The 22,903-nt window shown below is 36.8% G+C and overlaps 1 protein-coding gene across 1 annotated transcript in view; it reads left to right on the top strand.

Annotated features, from left to right (window-relative positions):
* The window catches only part of ANKS1B (ankyrin repeat and sterile alpha motif domain containing 1B), a 1,440,110-nt gene that overhangs the window by 153,105 nt on the left and 1,264,102 nt on the right, over window positions 1-22,903 (top strand). Inside the window, exons 2-3 of the mRNA XM_074226655.1 lie at window positions 3,970-4,050; window positions 15,783-15,939. Of these exons, the coding sequence (XP_074082756.1) occupies window positions 3,970-4,050; window positions 15,783-15,939 (238 nt within the window). The remainder of the gene's footprint in view (window positions 1-3,969; window positions 4,051-15,782; window positions 15,940-22,903) is intronic.

Raw genomic sequence — 22,903 nt, 5'->3', positions numbered from 1 at the left:
CATAAGAAGTTATTTTGGGGATGGTCTAAAAACTTCAGTGGGGAAAAGGTTACTAATAAACACTTGGTGTGACTGGTTGCTAATATTTACATGGATTGGGACGGGGGTCAATTATATCCAGTAAAGACAGGAAGATGCTATATTGTCTCACTTGGTCCACATCCTCATGCTGCTCCATGCCATAGGATTCTGCTGCCCAGAAGCTGGGTAGTTTACTAGAGAGAATGTTGTTCTTGGAGTCTGGAAGACCTGGCTTCAAATTCTACCCTATGCACTTATTAGTTGTGGCTTGTGAGTTATGGCCCTGTAAATATGTGGACTACTATTATGAAAAGGTGGGGAATAACTACATTGCAAAAGCAATATGAACAAAAGAATCAAGTTAATTTATCACATTTTCTAATAAGGCAATTTGGGTTTCAAGGTTCTAAAAAGAATGAAAACTATCAGTTAAATAGAATATCCCACTAAATTAAGGATAGAAAGTGACATGGATCAGAAGTTTAAATGTGGAAGTTTAACTTTTCATCTAAAGCTCTTGAAAATAAAATAAAATAAAATAAAATTTCTTGCTCAAGTTTACCCAGTTAGTTTGGGATAGATGAGAGCCTCTGACTTTGGTCTGTGTGTGTGTCTGTGTGTGTGTCTGTGTGTGTGTGTGTGTGTGTGTGTGTGTGTGTGTGTATGTGAACTCTCCATGCTACCTCTATAATCTACCAAATGATTAATGATTTAAATATATTAATTAATCTATATGTAGACCTGAGTCTTGGCTGATATCTCCCATCTCATGATAGGAAATAGAGAAACATTTACTTTGCCAACTTCAGCTTATGTCTACTTTATATAGAATGTGAGCTCCATGAGGGCAGGAACTCTTCATTTTTCTTTTGTTTTGCCAGTGCCTAGAAGGATATACAGTAGGGATTTTGTAAATATTTTTATTGGATTATTGTTATAGCTTTTTTAAATCCTTTAACTTTCTGGAAGTTGAAATTAGTTCCTCTAATTGCAGAGATTAAAGGTCATTCATTAATATGGTATATGGAAATAAGGAGAACTGGCATTATTTAGGCTGGATCAGGGAAGGCTCAATAGGTTGAGGAGGCACCATAGTTTTTCTTCAAGGATCTGAATGGTGGCCATATGGAAGGTGGATCAATATTGTCCTGTGTGTTACCAAAGGGAAGGACCCAGACAATTGTCATGAATGTCTCTGTATAAAAACATGTTATTAAAAATATAGAAAGTCATCCTAATGGGTGCAATGAGTGAAATTTAGAATGATGCAAATTAGACTTGATGTGGGAATAATGGGAGCACAAAGGTGAGTTGCAAAAGGAAAAACATCTAAACAATTAGAGCTATAAAAATGTAATGGAAAAACATTTATTAAGTAATTAATATGTACTAAGTGCTGTTCTAAGTGCTGGAGGTGCATATAGAAAAATAAGATAGCTCCTTCTCTTAAGGAGCTTCCATTTTAATTAGTGTTGGCAGCACATAAAAGTGTCTGGCTTCTTAGCAGATGGAAAATCCAGTTGGCCCTTAAGGTTCAGTGCATAAAGCAACAGGGCAAACCCTAAATCTCTGAGGTTGATGGGAAATACTGGCAAGGCGCAAAACCAATCATTTTCCAAACTTTTACCTTTTACCTCCTATGTCTGTAACAACTAAGTTGCCATCTTATAAACTCAAAAAACGAGAAAATCCTTGATAATAAGGAGTTTATATTTTAGTGGGATAGAAAACAAGTACATTTATAAATACATAAAGCAGACTTTTTTCATTGCAAAGCAATGCAGTTAATTGATTTGCCCAAGGTCACAACAGCTAGGTAATTATTAAGCATCTGAGATCAAATTTGGACTCATGTCCTCCTGACTCCAGGGTGGGGATTTTATCCACTGCACCAACCTATCTATCCCACAGTGTGGTAGAGACACAAAAAAAACTATAAAAAACTTCTTCAAAGAAGATTCCACTCACCATCTGTTCAAGAAACATGTGTATACTCACAGACAATTAGAATTGAGGGGGCAGCTAGGTAGTGCAGTGGATAGAGCACCAGCCCTTGAGTCAGGAGGACCCGAGTTCAAATGCAGCCTTAGACACTTAATAATTGCCTAGCTATGTGATCTTGGGCAAATCACTTAACCCGATTGCCTTGCAAAAATCAAAAAAACAAGCAAACAAACAGATAATTAGAATCGATAATGTAGCATGAGACACATTGGCACAGGACTACCCAGAATGGCCTGCCCTCACCTGTGAGGGTGCTGCACTCTGTGAGGAAGGCAGAATTGAAGCACTCAAAGGAAACTTTGAGATACCAAAGTTTAGAGTAACCACCCCAGATGTTCCCATGGACTCTTTGCGCCTGACCTGTGGAAGAGCATTCTGAGTTCATATTGGTCTGATCAGCGACAGTCAGATACACTGTAATTTGTCTCAAACATAGTGATGTCATTTTGGTCTTCTTTGATAACAAAGAACAAGAACCAGCCAGAGCAGACATATCAAGTAAATCAAGAAAAATCTATACAAAGGAGAGAGAGAGAGAGAGAGAGAGAGAGAGAGAGAGAGAGAGAGAGAGAGAGAGAGAGAGAGAGAGAACACGAATGAGAACTAGCAGTTGGAGAGATTAGGAATGGCTTCTTGCAGGAGAGAGTCCTTAAGCAGTTTTTTAAAATGATAGAGAAGTAAAGATGTAAAAGGAGAATATTCCAAATATAATGGATGGTCAAAACAAAGGGACAGGGGGACACTGTGTGTGAGTTACCAACAGAAGGCCAGTTTGACTAGGTCACAGAGTATGAGTGGAAAACTAATGAACAATTAGGCAGGAAAGATGGATTAAGGTCATATTGTCCAGGGTTTTGAAAACTAAACATGAATATATAAACTTTATCATATAGGTATTATAAAGCCATTGCAATTTACAGGAATATATGAGAGAAGGTGGACAACAGTATCAAAATTAACATAATTTGAGAATGATGAAGCCTGAAAGATCATATTAGACAATTAAGAAATCACTGGGGAAAAAGTAATCCGTGGCAATTATGGAAAGAGTAGTTTGAGTTGAACAGTGACTATTGGAAAACGAGAATGAAGATTGGAGAGGTATGGGGTTATGGGCTATCTTGGTTGCAGTGGGTTTCTCCCTCTAATAGGAGGTCTTAAAGCAAAGGTGAAATGATTCATTACAAAATGTGCTGCAGGGGACAATTGTTTTTTGGTAAGAGATTGGATAAGATGTACACCGATGTCCTTTCCTAAACTGAATTCTGTGATTCTATGAGGACCATAGATAGTATTCTTCAGAAGTCATGTCTAATAGAAAATATAATGGGGAGTTCTCAATGGCATTGGAACCTCAAGCTATGCTAGATTCTTGTGACTATTCTGTGTTATTGCATGACCTATATCTCTATCTCTATAAACAGAGATAGAGATATAAATGTTTTTATGTTCTAGTCTGGTAAACTGAAAAGGGAAATAGTCATTCTAATGCTGCATTGAATGAAGTTAACAGGATGCTAAATGCTTCTAAAAAGTTAAAAATAGCTCACATTTATGTGACACTTGAAGTTTTTTTGGAAAGCACTTTACATGGATTTAGGATAAAAAGTCATAAAAGTTCCTACAATGCCTGATTTATATCTTCTCCAGCCAATAAACCTCATTAATCCCTGATTATGTGACCTGTACTGTCCTCAATTCTAGACATCTTAAGAGTTTTCCTAAGAAATCCCCTACCCATTTGATGAAACTGAGTCTCCCTTCAGGATGAACTGTTTAAAATATATGTCAAACCTCCTCTCCATAGCTGGCATTTCCATCTGCATTGCCCTGCTGGTTATTGGGGATCACTGGCTTCTTTGTGGTTGTTGATTCTGATATTGTCCATTTGCGCGGATGGTCCTACTCATTGGCTAACTCTACCCCCCTCTGCTTTATTTGCAGCATCTGGCGAGGCCCCAATGTGAACTGCACAGACAGTTCGGGCTACACTGCTTTGCACCATGCAGCTCTAAATGGACATAAGTAAGTGCCGCTTGTTTAGACTGCAACTGGTCTTCTTCATGTATTTAGTTACAGATAATGAAATTGATTCATTCAGGGTAGATGGATGAAAAAGGACATGTGTCCCTCGAGGCCTGTGGTCACTGTGCTGGGGACAGTGCATTTGGAAAGGCTGTTAGGTAACTGCATTAACCATTTGGAAACAACCGGAGTGTTCCTGGACAACTCTGTGTGGGTTGCCTGCCAAGTATAAAGAAGGAAAAGATTCTCCAAGATTAATAAACATCATCCCCTTGAGAAAACAGAGGATACAAGTGGCAGCTTTCATAGATTAAGAGTGGAAAGAAAAAAAGTAAAAATATGGCATTATCAAGTGGAATGTGTGTTGGATGTAGTATTAAAAAACACCTGGGTTTGATTTTAATTTAATATCTGTATAACTTTGGTAAATGCATCTTAATCTGTTTGGGCCTCAGTTTCCTCATCTGTAAAATAGGGGAGTTGGGATTGGATGATTCATAGAGTCCATTCTAGTTCTAAATGTATAATGCTATGTAAGCTTTTACTTCTAGCTTCTATATTCTTGCAAAAAAGTGATACAAATGAAATCATGTAGAATTCTCCTTAAAAGACCTCGTGAAAGTCATTTATGTTCCCTTCAAAATTCTATGCATTTGGTCAGTGACTTCTTTGCTGTCATCCATGATTTCATGTTTCATATTGACACCCTTACTTTGATTAATGTAAGGAGTATCAAGGTCTAACACACACACACACACACACACACACACACACACAATCCTTTAAAAGAAGTGTGTTAATGGACTTAAAGTCAGGAAGACTTGGGTTTTATTGCTGCCTTAGATACCGTGGGGGGCAGCTAGGTGGCATAGTGGATAGAGCACTGACTTTGGAGTCAGGAGGAAAAGGGGTTCAAATCCAGTCTCAGACACTTGACTCTAAGTTAGCAGTATGATCTTGGGCAAGTTACTTTCCCCTGATTGCCTTACATCCAGGGCCATCTCCGATGATCCTGATTGATATCTGGTCACTGGATTCAGATGACTTTGGGGCAGAAAGTGAGACTGGCGACTTAGTACAGCACTCCTCACTCAAATACAATTCATGTGTTTGTCTTGGCTTCATCTCCCTTAGGTCTTCTTCGAAAACAAAGGACAAAACACTATCATACACCGTGGACAAATGATTTAACATCTCTATGACTCATTTGCCTCAGTTGAAAAATGAGAGAGTTAGACTTGATGACTTGAAAGGGTCCTTCCAGTTTAAAATTGATTGTGATTCTATGTCTTTATATTCCCCAGGACTTGTCTTAGTGGTCTAATGAGCTGTGGGTCAAAGCTGAGCTTGGCTGTTATGGATGATTAAAATTGTGTGTGTGTGTGTGTGTGTGTGTGTGTGTGTGTGTGTGTGTGTGTGTGTCGGGGAGGGAGGGCATTTCTTTTGCCTGAGTGATGCAAATGAGTTAAGCAAGATTTCTAAACTTCTTAGACAACTATAAAATCCTCCACTTCACTCTAGGTGTGCAGAAACCACTATTGTTGGTTGTTTCTTACATAAATGTCTGTGATTCTTTGATATGTGAATCTTAAATCACTGCTAATATTTGTATACAGAAAGTTCAAGAAATATGGAGATTTAGAATTTTATAAGGTCTATCTTTTTCTCCAAAAGGAAAGAGCAATTATCATGCAAATGTAAAAAGAAGAATGGAATTAAGCACAAATAGATAAATATTGATTAAACAGTAGGAAAAAAGATTCACCAGGCACTTGGAGCATTCTCCATGGGTTTTCGAACCCCCCGTGGGAAGGAGGAAGTTTACTTTGGATACCCAAAGATTGTTTTTCTTAAATTACTGTTAGCAGATCAACTTTGTTTGAAACAGCCAGACAATAATTACAATGTGATTTAAGTCATCTGGAGTCCTACTGATATAGAAATGCTCTCCTCTAATGCAGATCAGCAATTCATCTACAGTGTAATCTTAGCTACCTGGGGCCAAGAGAGGTTAAGTGACTTGCTTATGATCACCTAGCCAGAATGTGTCAGACAGAGTACTTGAAGTTAGGTTTTACTGTCTTTGTGCCCATCCCTTGGTCCACCATGTCAGACTGGTTTGCATATCCCTTCCTATAATCTTAGTGCTCCAGCATTAACTTCTTTTTTTATGGAAATTCTATTCTGAATTTTATTCTTTCTCATTTACTTTTCTGTATTTTGTCCCTAAATACCCAATTTTCAACTTGCAACTCTGCTGCTCATTTTCATCCTTTCAGAGGGAAAAAGTGGACTGCTAATTGCCCCCTCTTTTTCCCCTGCCTAATCACTCATTTACTACTGACATCTTTTTCTGAGCAGTTTTGTTCTATTTCTTGTTTGTGTCTGGATCCATAGGACCTATAGGAATGAAGCCAAATTAGATAGGTCTGAAAAGTTTAATTTTTCCAATTCCCTAGAGTCTTCTTCATGATGCCTTTTGGATAGGATCTAGATTGTTGATTTCCCATTGCATGGGCAAACTTGCTGGGACAAAGAGGCAGAAGAGCTTCATCTTGCCCATATTGACTGTTGATCTTTGTCATCTCATCTCAGCTTGACAGGAACACTTTGCTTTTTAAGTTTTATAAGAAAAAGTTTACACACTGTTGTTTCACCTTTGTGGAAATGAAGATATTAAGTAAGAGTGAATAATAACTCTAGCATGTCCTGGTACAAATCCTAAACTTTGGGAGGTGTGGACAAACAATAATTGCATTTCTGTAGAACTTTAGGGCCTCACAATCACTTTCCTCCTTATTTTATCAATATTGAGGATTCCCAGAGTGCAAACTTCTATTAATACTGAGATCAACAATTTTAGAGTTGCTTTTGTTCTGAGAGGTTAAGAGACTTTGCCATATCATGTAGATCCTGTAGTGAGTATGTGTCTAACTGAAACTCCAATCATTTCACCTCAGGGCCAGACTGCTGTCTACTATGCAAAGTGGCCTCTCAAGGGAGGACATGCAAGTATTATCTTCCCTTTGATACAGATGAGGGAACCAAGGCTCAGAGATGGAAAGGGACTTCAAAGTTCCAGAAGTTATAAATTTTATCTCTGAGACTTGGACCAAGTTTCTCCTTGTTCTGAGTCTGTTTCTTTCTATTATATCCTTCCCTCTAACTCTTTATAATTTTTAGTTCATGAGGGCAATGTTTCTAATGAGAACTATTTAAGTTAATTTTAGAATAATTAAAAAGATAGAAATAAAAAATACATACTTACATATACTCTTTTCTGAGATAATCTCATGATTCTTATAGATATTTCCTACTGTAATTTATTCTTTATCTATAGTATAAAATTTTGATATACTAGAATGAATATTATAATCTGGGGTCCTAATTCCAACTCTGCTAGCAGTTAACAAAATGACTGTGTACAAGACACCTTTATCCTCTGGATCTCACTTTACCCTGCCCTAAAATGGGGAAGGAGGTTGGACTAGGTTATCTCTATGTTCTTAATGAAAAGTTATTGAAGACTTTGATATTGTTCATGTGTATTATTCACTAAGTAGTAATTGTTGGAAGATTTTGATTTAAATTATTTTATTTATAGGGTGGATCATCTACTTTATGGGCTTTTACATAATGTTTAAAAATTAATATGAGGTTGTCTTTTATCTGTCAGCTAGCATACTTATGGTATTCTTCCTCAGATTAATAGATTTTTTCTCATGTATAAAATAGGAGCAATAAAACTCACACTACCTACCTCATGATAGCAATGCTCAAATGTCTATAAGACCCTTTACAAAATTAAAATGCTGCACAAATGTCAACTTCTATCAATCTTCAAAATTTTTATTATTATGTGTGTACATTTCAGTTTTAATATGGGCCCATGAAAGAAATAATTAAAATAGAACCTGTTCCATAGAAATATATTCCAAAACCAAACAAGAATGATTTTAGATCATCTTTATAGTTGCTCCTTTCATCTCACAGAGATAATTGATAATTGACTATATTGCATTTTTCCTCCCTGAAGGAAGTCTTGGCATTCAGTATGAAAACTCATCTCTATTATTCTTCTATGTTGTAGCCATCTGCTTTATGCTTTTAATACAAGATGTTATTGTGACCAGCAGATTTGGAGTCATAGAATTCCAAGAATTACAAGGACTGAAAGAAATACTAGGAAGTCATATAGTTAAGCTTTTGCTTTGGGCTGAGAAAGTTCTCCCTAACAGCTAATCCAAATTTCTGGTTTTTTTTTCTTTTTTCTCTCTCTTCTGTTAGATGCCTTAAGACTCCTAGGTACTTCTTGTTGTGGGAGCTGTCCAGTGTATTATCATGAATTCTCTTACCTGGTTATGCCCTGATTCAATCAGTACCAGTCTGGTACAGAAAAGTTGGTGCTTTCTGAATAATTGTTTCGATAATTTTCAGGGTCATTTAAAAAAAAACTGATGAGCTACAAATTATAGGAAAAACCATTACTCGCCAGGAAATTCATTCATAATAGAAAAGCAAGAAAATATTCAGTAATGATACAAAAAGATTTGAATTTGAATCAGAAATAAACAAAAACAGATCTGAATAAATAGGTCAAATCATTCATAATTTGATTATAATCAGATCTCGGGTTCTTGCTGAAAAAAAAGATTTGGATCCAATTGAAATCTTTTAGTCCTATTTCGAATAATGTTGTTATTTTTGTTTTTTCTCTTCCTTTTCCCTATTATATTTAATTATTCCTTAGGTATTTGAGATGAATTCCATCCTTCTTTTTACATTTGCTAGTTATATTGCTTTCCTTTTTGTAGGGAAAGTTAGGGCTTATAAAACTCTGGAGCTCCATGTTTCTTTTACTTTCTATAAAGAAAAATCAGCCCCGAATTAAGATGTTATTTAATGAGAATATGTATAACCAACATAATTTGAAGACTTGAAGTCTGAGAGATTTTCCACTACTGTTTCCTGCAGTACTTGCCTTTGAAGAATACATTTATAATGTGCCCTCCTCTTCCAGTTGTCATTATCTGTATTGAAAATAATTGATTCAAATAACTTCTTGCTTCTTGATAAATAAACTATCTTGTTATTTATTTGTCCTATCTCTGTTTTCCTGAACAGCAGGAATAGTGTTTTCTTTGTATAGGTCTGTGACTTATAGACTAAAATTTGATCTTTTTTGTGATGTGAAAATGACTTTAATATAAAAACTTCTATTTTTTTTAGACAATAGACACTGACTAATTAGTGCTCCCACTAGGAAAAAAATCCTTTAGTACCCTCCGGGTAACTAAATTATCTACAGTAACATTAGTTAGATCAAAGAATATATTGACTCAAAGTCTTTACTTGACTCTGTTGGGAAATTTTCCCAATGATATTCCCATTAAAGAGAAGCATAATTTTCAAGAAAATGAGAAAGTTCTTTGGCTGAGACTGAAAATTTTCATCCTACAACCCATGAGAGAAAATGATATTTATTTCATTGCTCCCTGGACAAACTCTAAGGAAGGAAAGCTGGAGGAATATGGAGAGCTCCAACACTGACCAATTATAAAAGTCTTACTGTTGAATTTGAGCACTCAAAAGGTTAGAAGTCATTAGAACCTATATTTCAAGTAGGTCCCCCTTTTGGTCTGGAGGCAAATTTAAGTGTGGCCTCAAATAGGTCATTCATTATTCTTGGTCTCATTTTTATCATCTGCAAAGTGTGGGTTAAGATCACATATCAAACAAGATTAAGGCTGGAGGAGGTTTTAAGAGGTCTTCATGTCCTTTAAAAATGAAGGGGTTATGGGCAGAGAACCTCATGTATGATAAAAGGAAGAGGATTTCATGCATGCAAAAAAACAGAATCCTGGGAAAGCTTTGATGGGCTTATTGTTAAATAGAATTTGAATAATTGATGCTGTTGAGAGAGAAAATGAGTTTTAAAATAATGAGTTTTAAACTAATGCAAGATATTTAGAGAATTGCTCTGCTTATTTGTCAGACATATACAAAATAAAATCATATATTTCATATAATAGTAATTTTTAAGTAATCAATTTTGATTATTTACTTTTCCCGAATTATTTAATAAGCAGAATTGAGGTGTCATACCAAATTGATTACATTTTGAATAAACTAGAGACATCTGTAATAAATTACTTATGAGAATTACCAATGGAATACCTGACTAATATACATCAAAGAGAAGTGAAATGAAGAGATTGTCTTTCTATTTTTACAGCAGCTTTTGTGGCTGCTTTCTAAGGAATAGATTCTACCTTGAATTCAAGCTATGAATTTTATTAATAAGAAAGTATATATTTGTATTTTATAAGAATGTTTGAATTTCTTCACTGAAGGGTGGACCAGTAGAATTCAAACATGACACATGAGACTGAAGATTAGATTTAGAGGCAGAGCGTCCTCATTCAGTCATAACTCTTTCATTAATTTCTATGCGATGTTGAATAAGTCAGTTTACTTGTCTGGCCTTGGTTTCTCCAGCTCTTTAATAAGAGGGCTAGACTAGATGTTCTCTAGTTTCTTTTCAGGTCAAGATTTATGATTCTTGAACCTCCCAGTTTGAGAGGGTTGAGTGTGGACCAGTGAGGCATTGTATATATATTATTATTTGAGGACCAGTCAAGCTGAATATATAGAGAGTCTCTAGACTAGTTGCCGGGAATCAGTTTTATGGCCACAGAAGACACATAGACCATGTTTTTGTTGAGTAAGAATTGCGATCTTTGTCAATGGTGGAAGGACACACAGTGAAGAAATTAATATATCTTTAGGAGTAAAGATATTTGAATTTTAATAAGTGTATAGTAGACCAGCTTAATCAAGCTCAGACAATACTTCATTGGCCCAAGACTAGAGCCTCATTTAAACTAAAAACATAACAAAAGTTTGAAATCACAGAACAAAGAGAATGCAGCTTCATGAGAATGCAGCCCTTCCCCCTTGTTTTAAATATTCATGTAGGGTAACATATAGTCATGCTGCTAGTTACTTTGCAAATATAAATATACATATGTATACATACATATATATATATATATATATATATAGTCAGTCAGTCTTATATCATGCTTATAAATTGGAAATGAGCAAATACAAGTGATATGAATTATTAGAAAAGAACAAAAACTGAATGAAAGCATAATTTGGAGATCCCCACACTGTAGGGGAATGACTGACTATAGCACTTTTATTTGCTGCATCCAACTTGTATCATTAACTAGCTTAAGAGATTTTGGTTAAGTCGCATAAATTTTCTGTGTGTCAGTCTCATGACCTATAAAATGAGAAATAGGATTATATGACCTCTCGTTACTTCCAGATCTAAAATTCTCTTACTCTGTGATGATCTACTCTTGAATTGGTTTTAAATTTTTTTTTTTAGATTTTGCAAGGTAATGGGGTTAAGTGGCTTGCCCAAGGCCACACACTAGGTAATTATTAAGTGTCTGATGCTGAATTTGAACTCAGGTACTCCTGACTCCAAGGCCCGTGCTCTATCCATTGCGCCACCTAGCCGCCCCAGTTTTAAATTTTTACAGTGAACAAGAACTTTTTTCTCTCCTTCATTTTCCCATTGGGGAAAAAAAACCCCAAGCATAATAAACCCCCCCCCCCAAATATGCCTAGATAAGCAATACAAATTTCCATATTGACAGTGTCCAGAAGCATGTCTTATTTCACATGGTATGTCTGTCAGGAAGTGGGTAGCATTCTTTATCATTATTCATCTTAAGGAATTGAGCTAGAGAAACAAATGAAAAGAATGAATACCACATCTCTCCTTCCTTTTCTAGACAGAGGGAGCATCATTGAATGGATGCCAGTATATTCTTCATTTACTCAAAAAAATGTAAATAAATTCCAGCTGTCCAAGTAAATGTTCCATTGTAATTGAAATCCAGTTGCATAGTTATATGGAATTGGGCAAATAACAAAATTCATTGTAGCTTTAGACTCAACTATCCTGCCTTTTCTTGGTCTAGTTTTTGAATGAAATCTGTTTTTACTAGGGAGTATTTTATAAATATCTAAACATTTTTATTAACCTACCCATTTTTTGAAGTTGAGGAAGAGATTTGAAACTTTTTCAATGATATTATTGGTGGGCAAAAACCTTTCATTGGAGAAGGTTGGAAAATTCTGATAGACAATTGACTCTGTATGGTCAAGTGAGTTGCTGTTGGTTCTACAGATAGTATATAGCTGATGCAAGATTTGAACCAAAGTCTTCCTAATTGCAAGGTCAGCTCTTGGTCCATTATGACATGATAGCTTTTCAAAAAATGGATGGATTTTTCTAATTAGAGCTGCCTAGCAATGGAATGGGCTCCTGCATTTGGCGGTGAGACCTTTTTAGGGGAGGACATGCAAGTAGAAATGAGCTGAACATTTAGAAAAGCTGTGTAAGGGATTCTTATAGTGGATAGAATATTGAACTATATAACCTCTAAGTTTCCTTTAACTCAAAATTTATTTGAAAGTTTTTGAGACATTTGGCTTATGTATTTTCCTCTTTGAAAAGTCATGAATCTTTTGAGATGGGCATTTTTCATAGGGAATATTAAAATAAGGTCAATTCTTTTTTTTTGCAAGGCAAATGGGGTTAAATGGCTTGCCCAAGGCCACACAGCTAGGTCATTATTAAATATCTGAGGCTGGATTTGAAGTCAGGTACTCCTGACTCCAGGGCCGGTGCTCTATTCACTGTGCCACCTAGCTGCCCCAAATAAGGTCAATTCTGTCAGAAAGCCTTTGGCTCAGTGAATAAGAAGGCATCTCAGAGGGCATCTAGTTCTACTCATACACAATCATAAATCCTTTCTAAAGAACTTCTGATGAGCAGTTAGCAGCCTTTGTGTGAAGACCTTCAAAGAGAGTAAAGTTCTTGCCTCCCTAGGCTGCCCATTCCTATTCTGGATCATTCTCATCATTTTTTCTCACAACAAACCTCAGGTTTTTTTTGCAATTTCCATCTAAAATTCCTTCTCTTACATCTGATCAGTAGGAAATTTAGGATCCTTGGGGATTTCTTGGACATCACTTCGATGTCATACCATGAAATTTTTCAAAAGTTTATTTATTGAGTCAAATGAATGAAGTCTGATATTGTGAATGAAAGTTTCACTCAGTCCTGAGTTGTGCTTTTTCCATTAGGTTTTTTCCCATTTTTTAGGGTTTTTTTGCAAGGCAAATGGGGTTAAGTGGCTTGCCCAAGGCCACACAGCTAGGTAATTATTAAGTGTCTGAAGTTGGATTTGAACCCAGGTCCTCCTGACTCCAGGGTCAGTGCTCTATCCACTGCGCCACCTAGCTGCCCCTTTCCATTGGTTTTTTTCCCATTATGTACCATTTTTGTAGAATAGCTCTTACTCTTAGTGCAGTTTTTTAAGCTCAAGAGATATGCTTCCTTTGTGACCAACTCCATTCATTTCTCCAATTGCCATACTTTTGTTTACTTAGCATTAGTTTTAGGGAGAACACTCCTTCAAATGATAAACTTAAATTTCTTCTGTAATCTAGAATACTTATAATTAAAAATTGAGAAAATAGTAAGATTAGTTAATTTGATCAATGTGCTGGGAAACTGAGCTTCAGCACACCTTTCTCTTTTATTCAGAGTTCCACTTAATGGATCCACTGTGTGATGAATTGAATTAGCCCTTTAACTCAGACTGAAAGACTTGAAATCATTTGTATAAGTATGTAAATATTAATTAGAAAAACTTTAAAGAAGTTGAAAACAGATTCGAGGCATCCAAAAACTTCCAATGAGGTTTTCTTCAGTTGCTTATTATGGGAAGGGAGATTTGTTCACCACTTCTCAAGAGGGAAAAAGATCATGAGTTTTAGAGACAATATATCTAGGTTCACATTTAGCTTCTGCTCCTCAGTACTGGTAAGACATTGACTAAGTGACTTAAATTCTCTATGATGTAATTTTCTCACCTCTAGATTGAGATCTTTGTACTAGATGGCCTCTGAAGTTGCTTTCCCTTCCAGATCTATATAACATTGGTCAAATCACTTCACTAGCCTGGACCACATTTTACTCATCTCTGAAATGATGATGGTTGGCTTAGACTGCCTCTGAGGTCTCAAAACAGACACCCATAAGAAGTCAGGTGTCAAAGAGATAGGAACTACAAATAGAGGAGTCTGGAGGAGAATTATTATTGTGTATCTATGTCTCTTAAAACCACATCTTGGGGCAGCTAGGTGGCACAGTGGATAGAGCACCGGCCCTGGGGTCAGGAGTACCTGGGTTCAAATCCCATCTCAGACACTTAATAATGACCTAGCTGTGTGGCCTTGGGCAAGCCACTTAACGCCATTTGCCTTGCAAAAACCTAAAAACAAAACAAAAAAACCCCTATATCTCTGATTAGGCAGTAGGTAGAGAAGATAAAGATAAAAAAATGACTGGGAGTATTGAAAGAGCTTGAGACTGGCAGTCAACACATCTCTAGTTCTTATAAGACAGTTGTCAATACCAAGCCACCTGGCATCTAGCCTCTACCTTCATCTAGAACTTATGAGTCCTCTACTGTGACCTTGGACTCTGTTTGGTGAGCATTTACCAAATCTAGTCTGGTCTCAGGTCCAGCATGATGCCTCCATACTATATGTTCCCCCAATATGTCAAATTATATCTCTGATTAAAGTAAGTCAACATTATTATTCATGATACATCCATGCCAATCAATTGTCCTAGACATCTGGTTCCATTCACTCTGATTCCTCTGTCCTAACACTCCCCTCAGGCCACTACTACCATATATATATATATATATATATATATATATATATATATATATATATATATATATATATATGTATATATATACGTCTACATATAATTTAGGGTAAAGATCATCTTGTGATGAATTTTATATCACTGGTGCTTGGCATTATGTCTGACAAGCAGTAAGCTCATAAGAAATGACTTTTCATTTATCCAGTTCTATACTGGCACTACGGATATATATATATATATATATATATATACACACATATATATATACATATATATGTATATATATATATGCATATACATATATATGCCTTTGGTCAAGTCATTTTCCATCTTGTGATCTGAAGTCTCTCATCCATAACATAAAGATGTTGGACCAGATAAACCTTCTAAGGTCCCTTTCATCTTTGAAGTTCTCTGGTTGTGAATAGTAGTTGTCTCCTGAGCTTGACTTCTGAAACTAACTTCCTCTTACATTCTTTATTTCACCTCCACATACATCTTCACTCCTTTTTCTACCTTTGAATGATGCATATGAATGAACCCTAAATGTATCTTCTAAGTATGCTTTAAAAAAATGGGTTTTTCCATATGGCACCTGATCTTGCAACAAATAATTCTCTAGAACTCAATGAGAGGTCAGCCAGTGCAGAAAAGAGAATTATCAGGAAAGGAAACCTGTAGAGGAGCAGAATCATAGTGCCTCATGTGCTATAATTCTCAACTGTGGCTCTGGGCAAGGATGAACCTTTCTGTTTGAGTAATTCAAATAAAGGAATCAAATCTCGCTAATCAAAGGGAATTCTTCTTTAATTGCACATCGGTAATTTAGTCAAACTCTTGTTTGTGTTAAAGTAAGAAAAAACTGGCAGAGCTCTTCTTTAATTCCAAGAAAATCTGCCTTTCTTGACAAATCTGTGTTCTCTTATTTTTCTTCTATCCTGTATTCTTTCTCTCTCATCAGGGATATAGTGCTCAAGCTTCTTCAGTATGAGGCCTCCACGAATGTAGCTGACAACAAGGGCTATTTTCCTATACATCTTGCAGCTTGGAAGGGAGATGTAGAGATTGTAAGGATTCTGATCCACCATGGACCTTCACATTCCAGGGTGAATGAGCAGGTACCCACTTTTGTTGTTCTGGTTTTCGAAAGGTTTGGTCACAGGGAAAACTGCTTGTAACCTTGCTAGTTGCTTTGCTGAATATGACTAAGATAATTCCTTTGCTTTCTTGGGTTTTGCTGATAGCTTTTTTTTAGTGTTATATCACTTTTTAATGTTTGAACATTTCCCTCATCTACACAGCATGGGCAGGCATGGTGGGTGTCTACACTTTGTAAAGAATACCAAGACTGACAAGATAACCAACCCAACAGAATCTTCAAGTGCTGTATAATAAGGAAGCTTCATATATGAGGAAAAAAGATGAGACTAATATTATTCTTGAATTGTAGAAACATATTATTCATATTCTTAAATGGAATGTAATTCATACTTGGAACAAATATTCAATTGGCAAACATAACAGAAATCACAGATTAATAGATAAACCACTTTGAAGCTAATCTAGTCTTGTATCTTTATTTTCCTGGGAACTAACACCCAGGGTGTTCAGTGACTTGCCCATGGTGAAACAGGTAGTAAATATCAGAGGCAGGATTTGATCCCTTTCCAACTGACTCTAGAACTGGTATTTGTCTCTCTTAAGCAAAAACATCTTTTGAATATTATTACCATCAAAAGATTTCCTATATCCTTTACAGATGCCTTTTTATAGCTGTTGAAATTAGTTTTAAGTAACTTGAAAGAAAATATTAAAATTACTAAAAAACTGTCTAAATTTGTTTATTGCTGATGTTAGATGGACAGATCAGTCAACAGCATTTATTATGCTCCTTCAATTATATGTTCTGGCACATAGCTCTGAACTACACAAACAGGCACACTGAAACAGAGTGAATGACTGATTTGACAAACATTAGTTTTCTACTGTGCTTAGTGCAGGCAGCTAAACATTCAGTAGATGGTGTACTGGACCTGGAGTCAGGAAGACCTGAGTTCAAATCCATCCTCAGACATTTACCAGCTGCATGACCTCAGGCAAGTCACTTAATCTATATTTGCTTTAATCCACTAGAGAAGGAAATGGTCAGTCATTCCAGTATCTTTGCTAAGAAAACCTATGGACAGTACAGTATGGTCATGGGGTCATGAAGAGTTAGATGCAACTGAAGGACAGAGTAACAACAGTTACAATGCTTAGTGACATCAGAATGAGAAAAAAGCAATTCAAATGTAAAATGAAAAAGATAAAATATATTTGGATCTAATCCTGAGATGAAGTTTTTATGGCCTCATAGTGAGTTTATCCTGTCTTGTCAACTCTTTTACTTGGTAGTCTATGACTAATGTCTTCAGATGCACAACTCATGCCTTTTCAACTCATTGACTCATCCCAGAATCCCGATTTGAGCCATTGGGCCCTCTCTGAACCTGATTTATCTCTGAGTCAAGTTTTCTCTCTTAATGTAATAAAATGGAAGACCCTATACCAAAGGCTATTTCATTTTGGTTTTTGTTTCCTTCAGCACCTAGGACAGTGCCTAGCATAATTTGTCATAGATATAGAATTAAAATTGACCTCAGAGATCATCTAGTAAAACCCCTTTTATAGATGAGGAATGGAGTGACAAATGGAGTGATATGCCCCAATGTTACCCATGTAGTAAATGAAAGAAGGATTTGTAGCTAGGACCTCTGATTTTAAGACCACTGGTATTTCTGTTGAAGATGGTACATTGGAGGAATGCTGGCCTTGAAGGCTAGATGAATTTGATTCAAATCCTACATCTGAAACTTATAAATCGTGGTACCATAGGCAAGTCACTGGATTTTTCTGAGCCTCATTTGTAAAATGAGGGGATTGGATTAGGCCACTACCTCTAAATCTATAATTTCAGTAGTCTGGAGTCCCTACTTCATAACATTCTTGTGAGTCTCAAATGAGGATTATAAGACCATAGATATAGAGCTGTAAGACTTCTTTGGGGATCTCTACTCCATTTTGGTTCAGGGGAAACATCATTGACTATGCAGGCAGAAAAGCTAGATTCATATCTTGCTTTAGATGTATTTGTGTGATGTTGGGGAAGCTACTTAATCTATACTGGATCTCACTTTTCTCATTTGTAGAATAAGGAAAGAGTGATTGATACCTGAGATTCTTTCCAACTTCATCTCAATAAACTCCACATTTTATAGATGAAGAAACTGAACCCCAGAGAGGTCATAAGATAAGAGAACTAGCATGGGGAAGGGTCATGACAGAGATCACCTAACCCAATACCCTTATCTTATAAATAAGGAATCTGAAGTCTTGGGTGGATTAAATGACTTACCCCAGAAGTATTCTTATCCCCATTTTATGAATGAGGAGACTGAGACCTGAAGAGGGACAATGACTTGTCTGAGCTTGCACAACTGTAGTGAGAACAAGAACTCAAAGCTAGACCTTATTCCAGATGTAGCACATGATTCCACATGTAGCAAGTGGTGATCAAAACACTGTTGACCGAAGTATAAAATGCCTTTGACAACCTTATAGATATCTATAATTATGATGATGCTAAGAGGGGCAGGTATCTTAATGGATAAACCTGGAATCAGGAATAACTGAGTTGAAATCCGGCCTCAGAATCTCATGAGTTGGGTGACCCTGGTGGGTCCTCTAACTTTGTTTGCCTCAGTTTCCTCCTCTGTAAAATGAACTGGAGAAGGAAATGGCAAACCACTCCAGTATCTTTGCCAAAAAAACACCTCAAAATGACATCAAGAAGAGTTGGAAAAGATCCAGACAACTCAACATCATCAACAACAGGTGTCTATTATTATGATGGTAAGTATTTTTTTTGAATTGCATTGAAGTCTGTTTGTGCATGTATGTAGATATGTAAATGGATATGTGCAGATGGAGAAATCTATAAATGTAGAGATACAGTGTATGATCTTCAAGCATTTGGGCCAAATCTAAGTAACTTTGAGTTGAAGGTGACACATGGGCTCAGTTTTCTATACAAAGGAAGCATCAATGAACTAATTCTACATTTAAGATTCTAAATGAGCAAGACCACAGGCCTCCCAATGTAAACTGCAGTCCACTAATACAGAATGAAGATAAGCATCTTGAGCTCAGCATGCCCCCTACTGTTCCCATTCTATAAAGTTGCATTTGAAAGCCAGCAGGAAGCCCAACAATTGAATTACATCGGTGGCAGAAAACTGAAGGTTGGCGGTTGTCCAGGAGGAGTGGAAGTGGGTTACTATAGGGCAAGCTGGCATAATTGAGCCTCGCTGACATGTTGTCCCCCTGGATCAAGGGTTTGTGGGACATTTGAAGGGCACCTGACCTAATGCCAAAAAGTGACATGAGGCATCAATGATGAAGTGGAGAAAAGCATTTCTGACATTGAGAAGAATTGAGGAGGAAGGTTTGATAAATGGGGTTGGTCCAAAAAACACCCCCCGCTTTGTTTTGGATAGGAAAGAAATAAAAGGTCAAAATATTTTTATGCTAACAAATTTAGGAATTGCAACTTTTCAAAATAGCAGACAGCAACATCTTTTATCACCCTTAAAAAGAAGTGTGATTTAAATGGTATAGGGAATTTTCCATGAGGAAGTGCCTCTTCCAATTAAAATTGGCTTCTGTTTTATGACTTAAAGTCTCAGTTGCTGAAGGATAATGGAGAGATTAAGGTCCTTGATCAGGTCCACACAATCATTATTTTTGTCGGAGATAGGACATAGGTCTTTTTGACTTGGAATTCTTTCTGCCATGCCCCATTAGTTCTCTCTATAAGGAGAATATATTAACAAAGTCATTCAAGAGAATATGAAACCATGCACCAGAAACCTCAAAGTTAAAAGTTTATTATGAGATGTGCCATCTGGTGGTTTGTCTTAAAAGTGTGGTTAATGTAGGGCAGGAAAACCAGACACACATGAAAAGGAAGGCAGCTGTCTTTGGGGCGGGAGGCAACGTGTTGAAATGCAGCAAGATGGTCTTGTAACTTTAATGGGTAAAGTTCAATTCCTTGTGATTCAACACCTCTTAATTAATCAAGCACCCACTATGAGCCAAGCAAGCACTGTTCAATGAGCTGGGGATACAAAGACAAAAGGGTGATAATCCAATCTGTTCACTTAAGCATCTTAGATTCTATTTTTTGGGGGGACCCAAATTTGGGGAGACCAAATGTAGATAAGTGGATATAAAATGATTTTCAAATGATTCAAAAATTGACTTGGATTTAGAATGTCATTCCTGATAAACTTATAGAGTTCTAAATGAGAAAGGAGATTTTTTCAGGTTTGTTTAAGGATGAATCTTTGATTCTTAAAGAAGGTTACAGTCTTGGGTCTTAGGTTACCCACTCTCCTAGCTAATTACCCACTCAGCTTTTGTTGGAACTAGTTCTTACTCAGAGCTGATTCAATGAAGTTTGCCTTCTGTGAGAAGATATAACAAAGATAGGGCAACCTGGACAGTGAGATTTAGAAGGTGCTGACAACACTCAAAATCCTTCAGCAGTTAGCAATGATAATAGATAGAATTCATATGGAATTTAAGATTTGAAAAACATTTTGCATGCATTAACTTCTTTAATTCTTACAACTCTGAGCTCTTATCACCCCCATTTTATAGGTGAGAAAACTGAGGATCCCTGAGATTAGGTGACTTACCCTGAGCTGTATACATCTGAGGCAATATTTGAATTTATGTTTTAATTACTCCAAGTTCTATGCTCAATCACAGAACTGCCTAGATCCTCAATTGATTTTGACATCTGATTTGGAGGAATAAGCTGTTAAAATACAAAGATGACTTCTTGCAAGGGGCTGTACCCCAAGGGTCCCCTTCTTTGTTTCCCTTCCCTTATTTTGGCAGCCTTTCACAAAAATGCATCTTGATATTCTGTACTTTCCACTAGTGAAGACCAGTACCATGCCCTCTCTGCTCCATGGAAACCTGTGCTCTATATTGTTTCTTTACCATTCTAAACTCTCATCTGAACCCCATTTGACAGCCGGATGTGGTAGGGTGCTGAATATGAAATTAGAGGACCAAAATTTGAATTCTTGCCCTGCCACCTCTTTCTCTTGAGATTTTGGGCAAGTCCCTCAGCTTCCTTTGACCTCAGCTTCCTCATCTGTGAAATGATGAAGTTTGACCTGAATGTCCCTCAGGACTCTTTTAGTGCTAAGCCATTATCTTATGGCCCTGTGAGCTTATCTTTTTTTTTTAGGTTTTTTTTTTTGCAAGGCAAATGGGGTTAAGTGGCTTGCCCAAGGCCACACAGCTAGGTAGTGTCTGAGACTGGATTTGAACCCAGGTACTCCTGACTCCAGGGCCGGTGCTTTATCCACTATGCCACCTAGCTGCCCCTCCTGTGAGCTTATCTTGAAACATCTACTGGGGGACATATTTTATTGGGGACATATTGCCTTGGGCATATTTCATTTCTCTTAGCCCCAGTGCCCATTAAGCATCTGCCTTCAGCTCCAGCGGGCCTTTTGTCTTTTGCTCATTTCTAAATTTCCCTTATCACTAAACTCTCATTTAGATTTTTGAGCAGGATAGTGGAGGCATTTACATAGATAGAAATAAAAATCTCACCCAGGAAATGCTCATAGCTCTCCCATATCCCTGGCATCAGATGGGCACTCACAATGTACTTTTGGAATCAAGAATAGACTCAGTGTCATTTGCAATGGAACTCACTGTCAAGACACATTTTAAGGTGCAAAGCTTGTTCCTGTGTTTATGACAGAACTGAGCCTTAAAAATCAAGATGAATTTCAACAGGAAGTTTTGATAGAGATTTGAAGACCCAGAATCTTTAAATTATAATAAGTTTCTGTTGCCATTTCTTATCAAGCTCCTTGGAACTTTCAATGGTTGGAACTAGTCTGGGGAGGGGAGCTGTTGGTAGGAGATTTTAGTGTTTAGAATTTCTACATTCACAATTCTCTTCATCTTTCCCCTGCACTATTAGTGTTTTAGTGCCTCAATGTCTCCCAGTGTTTCATGTGTGAGTGCGTTTTTCTTCTTTATGATTAAACTCTCAGATTCACTCTCTTGTTTCTGAACTCTATGGAATTCCTGCTGGTTCTTAACTGGGAGAAATTTACAAATTTTTAGCATACCAGCAGGAAATAGGATGATGTCATTTGCCCACCATCTGGTTGGCATTCTTGATTTCCCAACCTCATCTGGGGGATCCAAATGCCTCCACAAATGCCTCATTGTGGCTTGGAGGTGACCCTGACTTCTTAGAGACTAAGCTAGGAGAGGTCAATCTATAGCAGGTTTTCCCTATTAGAAAGATTTAAGTATGATCCTAGCAAGAGATTGAGAACTAGTCTAGCTAAGCATAGAGAGTTTTGTCACTGGTAGGTTGGTGACTTGGTGATGATTTTTTGGCTCTAGCAACCCAGGAAACAAGTGAAAAGTCCTTCAAAAATGATAATGGGGAAGGAAATGCAAAAAAAAAGTAATACCTTGGGCATATTCAGCCTGGGTAAGAGAAAATGGAGGGGAATGTGATAGCTTTTACCAAGTTTTTTGAAGGTTGTCATGAAAAGGAGAGGTTAGACTTTTGTTTGGTCCCTGAAAGCAGGAATAGGAGTAATGGTAGAAGGTAGAAGTCAATTCAGATTGATATCCTGAAAATTTTCTTAGCAATCATAGATTGAGAACTAGAAGGATCATTTAGTCCAGTCTCCTCATTTTATAGATGAAGAATTATAGACACAGGAAGCTCCAGAAGGAACTTGCTCAAGGTAACATAGATGCTAAGTAGAAGACCCTAGGTTTGAAACCAGGTCTTCTGACACCAAGTTAAGCATCGTTTCCTTAGCCCCAATTCAAGTCTGGAGAGAGAATTATTTTACTCTCAGAAGTTTTCTAGCAAACATTGTATGATTGTGTAAGAAAAATTCTTTTCCAGATCTGGGGTGAACCACAAGTTAGAGTTCTGTAATTCTGCCACAGGTGGCTAGGTCTATGATTTCTCCACTGATCCAG

The sequence above is a fragment of the Macrotis lagotis genome, chromosome 2 (assembly GCF_037893015.1).
Source record: "Macrotis lagotis isolate mMagLag1 chromosome 2, bilby.v1.9.chrom.fasta, whole genome shotgun sequence".
NCBI lineage: Eukaryota > Metazoa > Chordata > Mammalia > Peramelemorphia > Peramelidae > Macrotis > Macrotis lagotis.
The sequence above is the reverse complement of the archived record's forward strand: the minus strand, read 5'-3'. Positions and strand labels throughout refer to the sequence as shown.